General features: G+C 40.0%; 1 protein-coding gene across 3 annotated transcripts; it reads left to right on the top strand.

Moving 5' to 3' along the window:
• Positions 1–872: 872 nt before the first annotated feature.
• LOC116851730 (putative glycine-rich cell wall structural protein 1) lies at positions 873–15,509 on the top strand. Of its 3 annotated transcripts, none has more exons than XM_032831453.1 (4): positions 873–1,093; positions 4,732–4,888; positions 10,686–11,051; positions 15,138–15,509. In XM_032831453.1, exons 2-4 carry the CDS (start codon positions 4,843–4,845, stop codon positions 15,266–15,268), a joined length of 543 nt encoding a protein of 180 aa, XP_032687344.1. In that variant the 5' UTR covers positions 873–1,093; positions 4,732–4,842; the 3' UTR covers positions 15,269–15,509. The 3 variants fall into 3 exon arrangements, with proteins under 3 accessions (XP_032687344.1, XP_032687343.1, XP_032687342.1); XM_032831452.1 differs by having other exon boundaries at positions 10,683–11,051; XM_032831451.1 differs by lacking the exon at positions 873–1,093 and adding an exon at positions 7,064–7,105 and having other exon boundaries at positions 4,761–4,888.
• Positions 15,510–16,408: the final 899 nt, after the last annotated feature.

The following is a 16,408-nucleotide window of genomic DNA, read 5'->3' as shown; positions in this document are numbered from 1 at the left end:
AGCTCGACTAGTCGGGCGTGAATCATTCGCCCTCCCTCCCCATTCCGAGCGGCAGTTCTATTCTCGATTGTATCTCACGGCTTGTCACGGTGCCCAAGTCCGGCAAGTCGAAGCGAGTCGAAGGGAGTAGGAAGGTAATCCACACGCTATGCGTCTACCGCGCAGAAATAGTACTGCTAACTGTCGTAGACCGTTTAGGGCGCGCTACTATACGACTTCTCAGAGTGCGCCTTTGGGCGCGGTCCAGTAACCGCTACAATGCTGCACAGCGTTTCTCTTTCTTGTTCTATTTCTCGGATTTGAATGAAGAAAGAGAAAGGCTGCGTTCCTTTTGGGCGCTCACGCGCTGTAAGCGTCATTCTATTTCTCATTGGCGTCATTCTATTTCTCATTGGCATCATTCTATCGCTCATTGGCTTGGTTTACATCACTTGATACGCGTACTATATAGTAACTTTCTACTAAATAATCTTAATATTGACAATGCATATCAACGATGACGCATTCAATCGATACAATAAGTAATATAATTCTTGATCAGTATATAATTCTTCATACCAGTTTAATATACCGTTATTTATATACATCGTCGATATTAAGATTATCTAATAGAAAGTTACTATTTAATACGCGTATCAAGTGCACGATGTAAACCAAGCCATTAGATGCGGAAGAAAGATAGAATGACGTTTATAAGCGCTTAAAGCGCGTGAGCGCCCAAAAGGAACACAACCAAAGAAGTAAAAACGTTACAAAGCATTTGTAGCGCTTACTGGACGGTACTCTTTATCGTCGCCTGAAATAAGCCACTGGCGCGAAGATCATCGCGCGCCTAAATGCTCACGTGATCAGGCGACGGGCAACATGGCCGTGCGCGTTCGCGGGTCTTTTCTCTGGAAACTTCGGTATTGGACGCACATCAGTGCTACGATTCTGTAACTCGTGATTGAAGTTAACGACAGTTTCGTTGCGCAACTTTTCTACGGTATACAAAAGCTACGCAACGAAAAACTGTCGTTAACTCCAATAACGAGTTACAGAATCCCAGCACTGGAGTATTCTCCATCCTCACGTCCGATCAAGCGGCTGTCAGGTAATATTTTGAAACAATTTTCCCGTGAAATCTCGTGCTAACTTTATCACAAGTACTCGTGTCTCGTTAAACAGCACATGATATTCCTTATCTTATAACAGATACCATGTCTTTTTTTAGTCAAACTATAAGTACAATGGGATCCGACGCATCCCAATAAATTTTTGCCATTTTTAACATGATAATAAAAGGTAGAAAAAAAACGCTTTATAGTTTGAAAATAATACTTTACGAATATTATATTACAACTAGACATATATAATAACAGTCTCAGTTTTTCAGTAATCTAAAAGAAAATTGATTATAAGATGAACACAATGTGGACAGTGTTGAAATAAAATACACTGAAAGACAAATAATCGGAAAAAGAAAAAAATTTATGTTTTAATCTAAGTCCACAAATTATAGATTATATAAAAAATATAAACTAGTATTGTTAAATTAAATACAATATTAAAATCTTAGAGAGTTTTTAGATGCAATCGTTACAGATAGTGCTTGCACATTTGGTGCATACTGGTTCATTGCATCTAACATATACTTATTTGGACCTCATATCTTTACTTCTAAGACATTTATTATATCTTATTCTGGATGACAAAATAATTTTAGATCTTCCAGTTTCTTCAATTTTTAAAATAGGTGAAATTATTAAACGCAATGGCTTATGAATATATAGAGTTGTAAGATGTCTCTTAAGTTCAGGTTCTATTAACTGAAAGGCAAGAGCTTTTATTTTTTTGCGTGAAGAATGAGTCATATTGAGCTGAAGATTAAGAAAATTATTTTCATAAAAATAACGTTAACGGTACAATGGGGTCACTGTGACGAAAAACAAATGCATATAATTCACAACTACTTACAAATAAGTCGATGATCTTTTCTTCTGTCACACTGAAAACTGTTACTCGAAAGGTACTGAAGACATTAGCGCCATTCAGTGAATAGTTTAGGAATTATCATAAAAATAAAATTAGTTGGGGTCCCTGGGACCCCATGGTACATGTTACGGGTTAACCGCGAGGGAGGAAGGGGGATCGACAATCGGCTTCATTATTTTTGATCGATTCGAAAGCAGAAAGAATAACACGAAACGATTCTTCGCACTGAATTATGATAAAGCCATAATCATTCTCCTAATGATTATGAATACATTATGAGAGATATATTTGCTGACACTTCTAACAGCAATTCTCATTCAGCACAACTATAGGCCTGTTCTTTGTAGTTGCACTGTTGAACTAGTAGCCATAAGTTAAAGTGAGGAAACGTATATTTATCTCACTTCAATATATTGCACCAGTTCAGCAGTGCAACTACAAAGAACAGGCCTTATAAACTATATCCTAAAGATGTCTTAGAGATATCTAGATATCCTGGATATCTCTGGGATGTCTCTAGAATGTATTCTGGACATTTATGTTGCATGAGTTGATGCAATTATTGCATTTAATGTTGGATTTTTGCAACCTCCTATATGTACATGTAAAGTCAGTGGTTGAATTCTAAATATCGAATGCGATATGATATAAAAGTTGCAATGCCAAACGCGAAATATATATGAGTTTGCAGCTTCAGGAATATGAATATAACCTCGTCTGCGTATTCGTTCCTGCATAACTCATACATAAGCTATTCGCTAGTTTACAGAAACGTCACGACTCGTCCGAAAGCGTATTTATTCCGTCGGCGATTATATAGAACGGCGGATTCTGCGTGAGTTTCTCGTGAAGGCCGCCTCGCGGAGCAGGTCGTTTCAATTATTCGTAGGTTGGGTTACGCGCAGAATCGCTCCGCGATGGTGGTTGCGATGTCGCCGATACCCGAGTCGAAATTTTGATCCTTGAATTCTACACCGCAGTAGGAGCTAAGATAGCAAAGTCGGTTTAATTCTAATGATATAATTTACTCCTACTTTGACCCTGATGATGTCTGAAATTTCCGCTTTCGCTTTCTTTAGCGTCAAAGTAGGTTGTATAATAGATCTTAGGAATTAAAGGAAGGGAATCTTAGGAATCTTAGGAATCTTAGGAATCTTACGATCTTAGGAAGCAAAGTAGGTTCAGTTGCGAACCTCTATTGAAACTTTAGCTCCTACATAGAATATATATATTTTATAGAAATATTTAAAAAATTTAATAACTAACGAAACAGAAACGTCAAATAGCATGCAAAATATACATTTTATTTGTTGCATATATTTCAGACATTATCAAGGTCAAAGTAGGAGTAAATTATATCATTAGAACTAAACCTTCTTTGCTATCTTAGCTCATACTGCGTTGTAGAATTCAAGATTCAACGTAAAGTCAAAATTTCGACCGAAAATGAGTCCCAATATCGTCAAAGGTTTCACCTAGATTGTAGATTATCTAAGGAGGTTTAAACTATTTTTAAAAGCGTCAAAGTAGTGTCAAGGTAGAGTTAAAGATTCAAAAAAGAAGCTAATGAGTATCAATATCGTCAAAGTAAGTTGTACCTAGGCTATAAACCGTCTAAGTAGGCGCAAACTATCCTCAAAAGCGTCAAAGTAGCATCAAAATTTCGACTCGGGTCAAAATTTTAACCCTATGTTGAACTTTGAATTCTACACCGCAGTAAGAGCTAAGATAGCAAAGTAGGTTTACTTCTAATGATATAATTTACTCCTACTTTGACCCTGATGATGTCTGAAATTTCCGTTTTCGCTTTCTTTAGCGTCAAAGTAAGTTGTATAATAGTAATAGATCTTAGAAAGCAAAGGTTCAGTTGCGAACCTCTATTGAAGCTTTAGCTCCTATATAGAATATATGTATTTTATAGAAATATTTAAAAATTTGATAAACAACGAAACAGAAACGTCAAATAGTATACAAAATATACATTTTATTTGTTGCATATATTTCAGACATTATCAAGGTAGGAGTAAATTATATCATTAGAATTAAACCTACTTTGACCCTGATGATGTCTGAAATTTCCGTTTTCGCTTTCTTTAGCGTCAAAGTAAGTTGTATAATAGTAATAGATCTTAGAAAGCAAAGGTTCAGTTGCGAACCTCTATTGAAGCTTTAGCTCCTATATAGAATATATGTATTTTATAGAAATATTTAAAAATTTGATAAACAACGAAACAGAAACGTCAAATAGTATACAAAATATACATTTTATTTGTTGCATATATTTCAGACATTATCAAGGTAGGAGTAAATTATATCATTAGAATTAAACCGACTTTGCTATCTTAGCTCCTACTGCTGGTATAAAATTCAAGGTTCAACATAAGGTCAAAATTTCGACTTGAAAATGAGTGCCAATATCGTCAAAATAGGTTTCACCTAGGTTGTAGATTATCTAAGTAGGCTCAAACTATTTTTAAGAGCGTCAAAGTAGCATCCAAATTTTGGCAAGGTAAAATTAAAGGTTCAAAAGAGAAGTTAATGAATATCGATATCGTCAAAGTAGGTTTTATCTAGGCTATAAACCGTCTAATATTATAAGTAGGCGCAAAGTATCCTTAGAGCGTATTTTTAAGAGCGTCAAAGTGGCATCAAAATTTCGACTCGGGTATATACTGAATTTACGGGTATATCTTGAATTTTCTCCGCGCATCGAGAATGCACGATTCGGGTTTCGTGAACTCTGCCTTCGATTTACAGGATTCTCGTTGCGACGCGCAACACTGTGACGACGGCCGGTTTCCACGTACGAGGCACTACGACACATCGCTATGTAGGATGATCCTCCACGGCGCGATCTGTTGACGAAGTATGGGGTGGTTCTTCCTTGTCAGTGTTTTGCTACTCTCCTTATGCGGTAAGTGTTAAGCGCAATCCGGCTTCTAGATTACACATGAGAACATGTAATATCAGAATATTAGTTTACACGCTTCTCGCTTACACGGACTCGCAAACGTCGCACGCTAGATACGAATACGTTCGTGCCAAAGCCGACGTGTGCCTCGCGTGATTCGGCAGAGATAATATCTACAATTTTATCGGGATATATCCATTTCGGTCTGATAAGTCGCAATGCACAATGCGCGATAAATTTGGAGAATTTTAGCAGGTATTGAAATTATTAACGTTGGAATTTCAACACTTTCTTGTATCCGCACACAGCACACAGAAAAATACCATACTGCACTCAGGGAAAAATACATGGTGGTATTTATATACGTGACAAATACGTGTCTTATATGTAGTGTTGATGTATATAATTTAATAAACTATTTTGTAGTTATTCTCATATCTAAGACTGGATTTACAATGGATGTAGTAAGCTTTGTATTCTAAGTCCAAAACTGTGACGTAATTTTCGACTACAAACGTTTTCCATTGCTATCTGAAGTCATAATCCCTAAGCTTTAAGCGAGTTGGCTAGATTCCAACTGTTACAGCCACACGGAGAGCGCTTTTTGCCAGAAATTGTAGGCTTTAGAGCATAAGGCTGAAGGCTCACTACATCTATTGTAGATCCGACCTACAAGACATCTCAGAGACACCTGACGGATATTCCATTTGTTTTAGATGTCTTTAGGATGTCTCTGAGGCGTATTTATGCTATTTGTTGAAATTGCAACTGAAATTGAACGGTTACAAGAATTATATATAGTCCTCTAATTCTCTATGTAGTTCTCCTGATCATTCAGCTTTAGTTGCAATAACTACAAATAGTTTATTAAACTATATACATTATTTTCACATACAAAAACTCGTATAAATTTTACTTGTATAATTATCAATTATCTTTGCACATCCACACAAGAATACTACAAAACTTTGTCAAGAAAAAGTTGGTTCGACTTTATGTAGTAAGCAAACTGAATTTTTTTCTTAATTTAATATTCTCAATTAAAGTAACTAAAAACTTACTAGGATTCAGAAAGTATTTTGAACAAATTTGATGCTTATAATGAATTTGTGATAGATTTGTGGACATATAAACTTATACGAAGAGAATATTGTAGTAAAAATTACAATGCAATTGTGTAAATGACTATAAACTTGCTGTTTGTCATTAAAAGGACATCTAAAACAAATGGGATATCCGTCAGATGTCTCTGAGATGTCTTTGATGACTATAAACATGATAATTCTTACTACATTTATGATCCATTTTTACTATGTTTTATAATTTTTGTAATAGTGCCAGCCTATTTCCGAGCTACTAAAGTTGCATTGTAATTTTTACTACAATATTCTCTCTATGTATGAAATAACCCATACGAGAATATTACAAAACTTTGTCAAGAAAAAGTTGGCTCGACTTTATGTAATAAGCAAACTGAATTTTTGTCTTAATTTAATATTCTCAATTGAAATAACTAAAAACTTATTAGGATTCAGAAAGTATTTTGAACAAATTTGATGCTTACAATGAATTTGTGATAGATTTGTGGATATATAAACTTATACGGAGAGAATATTGTAATAAAAATTACAATGCAATTGTGCAAAGGACTATAAACTTGCTGTTTGTCAACTCGTATAAATTTGAACAATACATATTACAATACATATTACATTACCTTGGAACAATACATATAAAACAAGTCATATTTACTTGAATGCAGTATGTATTTTTCTGTGTGCGCTAATGAGATTATACACAATCGGTGATTTGACTCATCGAGACTTCGACAGCAGAGGTGCGCGCGTGGGCCTCCGATAGAACGACAATTTTTGTCATCCCGATGACTGATCGAAACAAAATGGCCAACGCGCGCGGTTTCAATAACTCGTATGACCTCAATAGACCGCCGCGGTCCGAATCTAAATTATACTTCGTTTAAAATTATCGATTTTCTATTTGTGGTTAGACCCGCGGTATTATTCCTCGCGCCGCGAACCATCAAAATTTTAATCTGCATATGCAGATTGTTCAATGTTATTGGAGGGCTGCGAGGTACCGCGCGTGTGACAGAGAAAAAAACGAAAAAAATAAATCTCCTTTATATTCGCTAAGCCGCTAACACAGCTCTGCATTAAGGGTGCTGCGAAAACGTCAATCGCATATTTCGCAAATCTGAGGGTAAAATACACTCTACTTTCGTTATGTTTGTTGTATCACCATTCCTTTCCGACACTTTGTTGGCACAGCTGGCATGCGTGATTAAGATGGCACTTGACAATCGTCAATTCACGTTTCCATGAATTATTGTTGCAATTAAGTCTCCGCACTACGCAAGCGTAGATCACATCGAGCATTAATCAGTAAACGAAATATAAAATATAAGGGACAATACAAAGAAGAAGGAGATCTTCAGAATATCTCAAACAAAGAAGAAGCTTTTTATTTTGTGTTTCCGCGCCAAAGCTCCGTTAACTATTTTCGGTTGTTTGTGTTAAACGATAAAGCTGAATATTCATCGTCTATTTCGCATTGAAGGAACACGGTTCGCTAAATTCGGCTTGCAAAAAGAACGCAACAGGTTTGGAAACCGACGGTACCTCGATACTCCCGTATTCGAAGGTATGGGATTATTGAACGAGCAGAATTGCTCCGGTATTTTCCTTGGTCCCACAAATATCGCCGACGGCTACGCCGTATTTTACCTGGTATTTCGAAAAATTAATATCGAAAAATATTCGAGCGTTTTTCCCTCACACTTGTTTCACGTGGAATTTTCATTGTAAGATTTCGCAATAACGAATACCCAGTTATCTATCTTCCATTGGTCGTGATATACACACACGTGTACACGCGTGCACGCACGTCGCGTACGACCCGATTCGAGACAAATATCGCGGGAAAGACTTTTAATTAAAGTAACGCACGGAGCGCGCGGACATCGCGCGCATTCTTTCCGAGATGAGTAGATTCGATTGAAAGACTACGTTGAGCGAATAAAAAATGGATTACGTTTAAACGTGATAACGAGGGGCAAGCAATAGCCAGCCTTTTACACGCTTCTATTTGGCAAATTTATATTAAATCAACACTTAATTGCTGTATTGTTATTCCGGGAATGTGACGACAAATAATTATCCGCTAATAAGCAAGTTATAACGGGCGTGCTGTTAAAGCCGCGTAATTAACTGCGACAATTACCGCGCACGTAACGAAATTTGATTTAATCATACAATTGCGGTTTATATCTCTTTATCATTGTTATGATCGTCAATGATTGTTCGTCATCTGTCTATGCCGAATGGAGCCCAGAATACTATTCATCACTCATCTTTGTAGATTGCCCGTCGATCCATTTACATCAACGTCACCGCTCGACTCTCGACGACGGACATAAAAATCCCCTCGACGTCTAAGCACATGCATTAAACGTAGGATGATCCCGATATAGACGTGTCTCGATATTTTCGCCACACGCCAATTTCCTCATTTGTCGAAATGTTCTCCATCCCTCAGCTCCCCTTAATCATTGTTGTGTCGTAGCCATATCTGTGACAATTAGTCCAATGAGTGATAATCAGAAAAATGGTCCGACGTATTCATCGAGCAGCAAACAGGAACTTGGCATTCTGACACGTTGGCCAGCTTCAGTTTAAAATCAAAATTTGTTTAGCTGTATAAACACCAGAAAAACGTTTCCCTTCGAATCTCTTCGAAAAATGACATCTGTTGGAGTAGAAGCTAGAGATACTATTTTACCTTACATGGCTTGAACATATCGCCGGTGATACTGCGGCTCTCCTGAGTTATTTATGCCAAATGCATCACCGGTGATACATCGGCAGCCAACGTGTCAAGCAGTGTATCACTTACACGATCTATATCGATCTTTTCGAATATTTTCTTAGTTCGCAAATCCTCCGCTCTGTACATATTCCGGTATATTCTTCGTTCCTTCTCGCTTATCTACTGCGCTCATTTGAAAGGGAGATCTGTTCCTTCCATATCTTATACTTCCAATGATAAGCGCTATCTGCCATTCGTTCACATTCATGCGAATCAGTAGATGATAGCAGCAGTTACAATTTTTAATTGGCTTGACGGGATATGCCGTTTCTCCTTGTCAGAAGATAAAGTTCGCATGTGTCTTTTGAAATCGGATGAATGGCGCGACTCGAGTCGGTGTAGCGGTGATCTCTCCTGAAATAAACGCAATTCCAAGAGGATCCTCCATAAAAAATGAGCGCGATGTGATCGTGTCACGTTTACCATTTTCCCAGCGCCGCTGGTGCTGAGTAAGAATATAACGTCGTCGATCGAACCTCACCCACTCGGAATAACGATCAGCGCGAGATCTCCGAGAAGCGATAGATAATCGAGGACGAGCGAATCGACGAGCTGAAAGTGTACATATTGATTCAGTGAAAAAGTTCGCTTCGACTTTTGGATCGAATTTGAGTTCATTGCGCTGAAAGGAAACAAATTATTCATTAGTCAGGCAATCGCTCTCGTGGATTATTCGTCACAACATTTTGGCAGTGTTGATACTATGCCTTTATCGTAAAAGATATACATAATGTCTGCACGCAGAAAAATATCACTCTATTGCTAAAAAAGCGATTACTCAGTTTAATTTTCTTCTTCTAATGGACAGATAATGGTTTCTTTTAGATAATGATTATTTTTAGCATAGAATATTTTCTTGATAATAGTCTCATAATATACTGACTACAAATTTGAGAAGAACTCAAGAATATATTAAATCCAGATAAAGCCTTAACATTTATTAAAAAACTCGCTAGTCTCTTCTAGTCGTTCCAATCTTGTCTGAATGTGCATTATTAATTATTAGTCTAAACTATTATTTTAAAAACTTGTTATATATCGCATCATATTATATAGTATCATACATCGTATCGTATAATATACTTCCACTTGGTACACACACGAAAAAATGCATTCAAGCAGTAAATATTGGTTGTTTCAAATATTTCACAAGTTATACAGAATCAATCCAATCTTTTCTTCGATCAAGTTTCATAATATTCTCCCACAGAGAATAAATTTTTCTTTTGAGTACACGAGCTCTCTCTCTCTCTCTCTCCTTAATTTTGTGATTAGTATATTTGAAAACTTTATTACCAAGAAAATATTCTTTGCTAATCCCATAAACTTAAAGAAGTAATTAACTTAACTAAAAGAAATCATTACCTGAGCATTATCTAAAAGAAACCTTTGGTCTGTTCTTTTCAGCTACACTGCCGAACTGGTGCAACAAGTTAGAGTGAGAAAACATATATTTGTCTCAATTTAACTTATTGCACCAGTTCAGCAGTGCAGCTGAAAAGAACAGACTGATTATCTAACCATTATCTAACCATTATCTAAAAGAAGGAAATTAAACTGGATCACTTTTCTCATTAGCAGAACATTTTTCTGCGTGCATGATGGAAGTAACTAAAGAAAAAGTTCGACTCAGCTTTGTAAAATGTCTCAGTAAAATAAACCTTAACCTTTGTTAAGTTCTACTGAAACCTCATCATCTTCACGACATAGAAGCACGATACGACCGGTTCACCGAAACGAGAAAGACAGAAAAAAAATCGAAGCGAACTTTTCCAATCCCACCACGGAGATTGTCGTCGCTTGACCCGTCGTCCGACCGACCTACCGAGCGCGAATCGATCAATCATCTAACAGCGCACACCTCACCTGTCTTTCATGCTGCCTTTGGTGATCCTGGGACCGATGGGGAAAGCAGCGGGAGCACCGTTGCCGCAGAGCGGTGCTGGAGCAGGGACCCACGGTCAGCCGCAGACCGGTTCGCCGAGCACCCCGGGCCCCGGCGGTGGCGGTGGTGGTGCTTCCGGTGGCGGCGGCGGTGTCGGAGGCGGCGGTGCTACCGGTTTCTCGACTGGCGCTGCAGGAGCCGCGTCCTTCGGCCTCGGCGTGTCCGGTGGGGCCACTGCTGGTGGTGGCTCGACCGGAGGTGGTGCCGGCGGCGGTGCCGCCGCCTCCGGTACCGGCTGGTCCACGGGACCGGCCCGCCGGGGCCGAGGTTGGCGCGACTGGCGCCGCGGTGACCCCACTCTCATCAAGGGCTTGTGGAAGTCGAAGGGTCCGCTAGGTAAAGATTCACGCCGCACCACAGTGTGAGAAATGAGCGTCTGAAGGGAAATCATTCATAATAATATAATGTAATATATAATTTGTATGATATAATTTATGAAATTTTGATGGTACTTTGACGCTCTTAAGCATAATTTGCGCCTACTTAGACGGTTTGTAGCTTAGGTAAAACCTACTTTGACGATATTGATACTTATTAACTTCTCTTTTGAACCTTTAACACTACCTTGTCCAAATTTTGACGCTACTTTGACGCTCTTAAAAGTAGTTTGAGCCTACTTAGATAATCTACAACTTAGGTGAAACCTATTTTGACGATATTGGCACTCATTTCCGAGTCGAAATTTTGACCCTATGTTGAACCTTGAATTCTACACCGCAGTAGAAGCTAAGATAGCAAAGTCGGTTTAATTCTAATGATATAATTTACTCCTACTTTGACCTTGATAATGTCTGAAATATATGCGACAAATAAAATATATATTTTGTATGCTATTTGACGTTTCTATTTCGTTATTTATTAAATTTTTTAAATATTTCTATAAAATACATATATTCTATGTAACAGCTAAAGCTTCAATAGAGGTTTGCAACTGAACCTATTTTGCTTCCTAAGAACTTATTATTATACAACTTACTTTAACGCTAAAGAAAGCGAAAGCGGAAATTTCAGACATCATCAAGGTCAAAGTAGGAGTAAATTATATCATTAGAATTAAACCGACTTTGCTATCTTAGCTCCTACTGCGGTATAGAATTCAAGGTTTAACATAGGGTCAAAATTTCGACTCGGGAATATATTAATAATATAATATATATTATTAAATAATTTGTTTATATTATAAATAATATGATTTTGTTTTATATTATATAAATAATATGTTTCATTTATTTATTAATTTGAGTATGGTTGATATGAAATTTTCCATCAAGATCTCCTATTAGAATTTAGAGAAGTTTAGTGTAAATTAATGAGATTTGAATTGAATTTAAGGAAATTTAATTGAGTTTAATATGTAATGAGAGCTCGCGCGCGTGTACCGTGATTGGCGCGAATTATGCAGAACAAATATCAAGTGCTAATTAGCACTGGATGTGGATGTTGCGCGAAATGGAATCGTTTCCCTTCAAATTGATTATTTTTCACACTGTGTGCTTTCGCTGTGTCGACGAAGCTGTGTGGCTTGTCCTCTCGTTTCTTTGCGTTTCTGGTTTTTGTCGATGCTCGGTATTGCTCGCGCTCGAGAGTGGTCGAAAGTATGTCGCGTTATATCCCGCCTCGGAAAGTTGTTTCGAGCTATTGCTTTTGCTTGTTTTCACGCGACTGTTGGTGAAGTAGTTGCTGTTACTGTTTCTGTTGCAGTTATTGTAGTGATAGCGTATGTGGATTCAGTCAACGCATAGGCCGCGTACTCTGCGCAGGTGTTTTCAGAGTTTTGCTTTGCTTTGCTCTGGGCTTTTCTTTCTCTTTTTTTTTTGTTCGCTTTGTAACTTCGATTTCGTATATTTCGTGCTTTCTTCTAACAGTGATGCACGACGGTATAAATCTGAATATGCGCGCGCGGATGGACTATCATCGTGCAGTCGTTCTTTCCGCCTCGCTCTCTCACACAGCCTCGGCCTCCGATGCGGCGGAGTCTGTAGAGTTGTCAGTCACGCATTCTGAGTGATCGGTCCGTTGTCACGCAGTGTGATATGCTCGGGCTTGCCTCATAGTTGTGCTAATGTTATCTGTTGCTGTAATTAGTCCTGCATGAAAGCATCCTGGATGCGGTTGCAACAGAGCGATATCACGCCCCTTTCGTTCCGGCTTCGTGATTAATTCGAGATTAGTTAAATCCACGTCGGAATGCTTGACACAGCCGCGAAGCCATCCATCTCGCGCGGATTCCGACGCTTTCGCAATTTTGCATTTCGCGCGCACGACCCGTGTTGCACAAAACTCGCGGAGACACGTGTCATAAAAGAGGAATCGCGGTTTACAGATGATAGTGGAGTCGTGCGCGGATACGTATGACATTCTCGTACCACCGTGGGCCGAGATCAACTTGCCGGATCAACGCGGCTGCAATTTGCGAGAAGAACTTTTTTAGTTTCACGACTTTGGCGGTGTAGTGGCTGCTGTCGGGAAATCTCATATCGCGATAGTCGAACCATAAAACACGTCTTACGGCTTGGCGCCGCAATTTCGCGGAAAGTAGTTTGCCCCGCGATCGTGCACATGTCGCGTACGCTAAACTCGAGAAAATTTTTCTTATCGCCACGGAAATTACCGGAATCTCAAGAGGAATCTCCGTTATCGCGCGCGCCTCAAAATCTCCATTTATACGTCACGAATAAACCTCTGTCGCGATTCTCGATCGAACGTCGCGCCGAATATTTCACGTAATCGACCGGTCGCTGTTGGCGCACGGGGACTCTGATGAAATGATCGCGAGAGAACGGCAAGAATTTGAAGAAGTAGTCGAATCGGAATTCGATTAATTCCTTGCACAAATTCCCACGGTTGGTCGTTTGAGTCTCGTCGGGAAACGCAGTCACGTCACCGCTGTGTTTTACCCGCACACCTTGGCCACCCCGACGACGATGTGCTTTGTTTCGATCTTTCGCCGCGGGCAGCCGCGTCATGAGCGTGAGCGCGGCGAAGGGGACATGGTATAATGGCAACGGCTGTGAAAAATTCATGAAATGAACAAACGGAACGGCCTCTTTTTGCTCACGTCCTCCGTCGGCTCGACAGCTGCGTGTTTTAACTTTCAAATACGACCCTAGTCGTGAGGAGCCTCGCTCTCTGACGTGGAAATTTCGGACTTCCATCGCAGATTACGCCTCTACTTAGCTGTGAGAATCCGTAGACCCTCGAGAAATCTCGAGGCAAGCGTGCGGAAACGAAGTACGGAATATTAACACGCGTTGACTGCCGCACGTCGATCTCCATTAATCGTGGGGAAGCCTGACCGATGATCGAATTGCCGAAGATACGCTAAAAAAACGCAATTCGGGATACAGATATCTTTTATCTTGTCTCATTAGTTTTAATTTCTTTTTAATTTCTAGGTACTTCAAATTTTTTTAATTGTTTTCTTAAATGTAATTCTTTTAGATGCAATTTATTAGACTTAATATGTAACAAATGTGTATATATAAATGTTAGGTATTAACCGGTGAAATTTTATTCGCCTGAAATAATCGGCATGTCAAAACTAATCGATTGTCATGTATATAATCATATATAATTTAATCAATGAATGAAAAGTAATTATTAGTCAGTGTATAATCAATCGCATCAAAGTTTTATTAATACCACCAGTCGCGACGAAATTATTTGTGATCTCATATATAAGGATTGATCATTGATTTAGTCAAAGAACATTTTCATCGCGATTAATGCCCAACACCGATAAATATACTATATATAATATATATTATTTGTAATATATTAAATACTATATACTATATTACAATTATTTACTATATTACAATTATAAATAATAAATATTAGTGCTTACCTTCAATATTTTACACGTAACACTTAACGAGATACGGTAGTACCGATCATAGCACCGATCATCGACGACTATCGCGGCATTCAACGTGCCAATGCGTTCCGTTCATTCGTAGCGTGTCAGATTTGCGCACGTAAATCAGACACTCTAGATGTTACCTCGATTAACCGAAAGGGAATAAACCCCGGTTTATGCATCCAACCTGAGAGAGTTGCAAGCTTCTCTTCGTTCTATTCATCTTGCTTAGCGCTTCTTCCTCCCTCCCGAAACTCCCAACTGATCGTCGCTCCGCCATTCAGCGCGCTTCTCCGCGCAACGCAACGTCCACCAATTAATTCAATTATACCGTATACGGCCGTATACGGCCACGAGATAACAAATTACATCTGAAGGGCTCACAGCAACAAGCATGCTTTAGCACCTAAGCGTATGTGCACCTCGGCGATCTTCCCACAATGCATGGCTACCGCCCACTCACTTGCAGCCTGCAGCGAGAACGTTAATTAGCTCCTTGACCGCGGGCGCGCGTGTGACATATAATGGTTGGGATGCGTTACACGAGCACGTACTGTGAACAGATTCGCTAGGCAAGGCGGAGATCTACATCATCGTGGCCCTGTTGATCGGCTTCATCACGGTGGTGATCGGCTGCTGGTTATCCGACAACTGCTGGTCGCCCGAGCCAGAAGGGGTGGTCACCCTCGCATAGCCTAGTGCCGACTTCCGTGCCTCTAGGCGATAACAACTACTACGACGCCCCTCGTACAGGATTCTCCAGGACCTCGGCCGCTACTCGGATCGACGTAACGCACCCGTGGGCAACCTAGCGAACCATCGACCGTTGCTTGACATCAACGACAATGACACGCTGTTGCGCGTGTGAGCGCGCCGCGCGACCCAGGGACCTTTACCTACATACCTACGCGTCTTGTCGAGAGGATCTCGATCCTCTATCCGCGAGTTTCAAAGAGTGTCGGACACAGAGCTGGTTGTCGGAGAGGAGACGTTGCAACTCTTGCGTCGAGAGGTCCCTCCTTGCGTCCCCGAAATTCGATCATGTTCCGTCACTTCCGTAATCGCGACTGATCGATCGAATGAAGCTCCGTGCCGTCGAATATCGTGTCTTGATACTTCGGCATGTATGATTGCAGTAGAATTTCTCGCGTCGAGCGACTCTTTCAGCGCTGGCTCTGCGAATGCAGCTCACCGCGTTCCTTCCTTTCGCGTGCTTGCGGCTAATTAACGGAAGAGGACACATTTTCGAGCGCGATCTCAACGTAAGTATACACATACACACACGCATACACAGCCACACACGTGATCGAGGCATGTCTGAACGCGCACGATTCCATCGGCGATGCCGCCCATCGTTCTAGCGCGGTGTATCGTCCGATTTAATCGTTAACGCGACTAATTAAGCGTCATTAATGGCGCGTCGGACGCATCACTGTGGGGCGCGAAGCGCTCGAGATGAATATCGATATTTAGGGCTATTGTCGCACGGACAATCAGGAGATAAGTCGCCAGACCGGGTAGGCAGGGCTAGACAATTGATTATCCGGCAGGCCGAAGTGGAAAACTGAATTGAGGTCTGTCTGGAGCGTCGCGTTGTATCACCGTTCTGATCGACTCAATTGTAACAGCAGTGATAACGATCGTCCGGCCCGGTGACAATTACAAACAGCGAGACAAACTGGAAGAGACGTTCGAGACGAAGTGTCAATTATCGCGAGAATCCATTTGTTATCTACTGAGCTGTGTGACCGTCGTTTCTTATTATTCAATACATAATCGAATGAAAATCAACGAATTTTTGCCCACTCTCGCCTCTACCCCCCCCCCCCCCCCC

Source organism: Odontomachus brunneus, unplaced genomic scaffold (genome assembly GCF_010583005.1).
Source record: "Odontomachus brunneus isolate Ranch 3 - 2012 unplaced genomic scaffold, Obru_v1 Obru_scaffold_188, whole genome shotgun sequence".
Taxonomy (NCBI): Eukaryota; Metazoa; Arthropoda; class Insecta; order Hymenoptera; family Formicidae; genus Odontomachus; species Odontomachus brunneus.
The sequence above is the reverse complement of the archived record's forward strand: the minus strand, read 5'-3'. Positions and strand labels throughout refer to the sequence as shown.

Bases quoted from the DNA above. Each gene is read 5' to 3' on its own strand.
- LOC116851730 (XM_032831451.1), top strand. From the start codon at position 4,843: ATGGGGTGGTTCTTCCTTGTCAGTGTTTTGCTACTCTCCTTATGCG. The intron at 7,106-10,685 runs GTAAAATACACT...TGGGGAAAGCAG, and splicing joins CATATTTCGCAAATCTGAGG to CGGGAGCACCGTTGCCGCAG. The intron at 11,052-15,137 runs GTAAAGATTCAC...TACTGTGAACAG, and splicing joins GAAGTCGAAGGGTCCGCTAG to ATTCGCTAGGCAAGGCGGAG.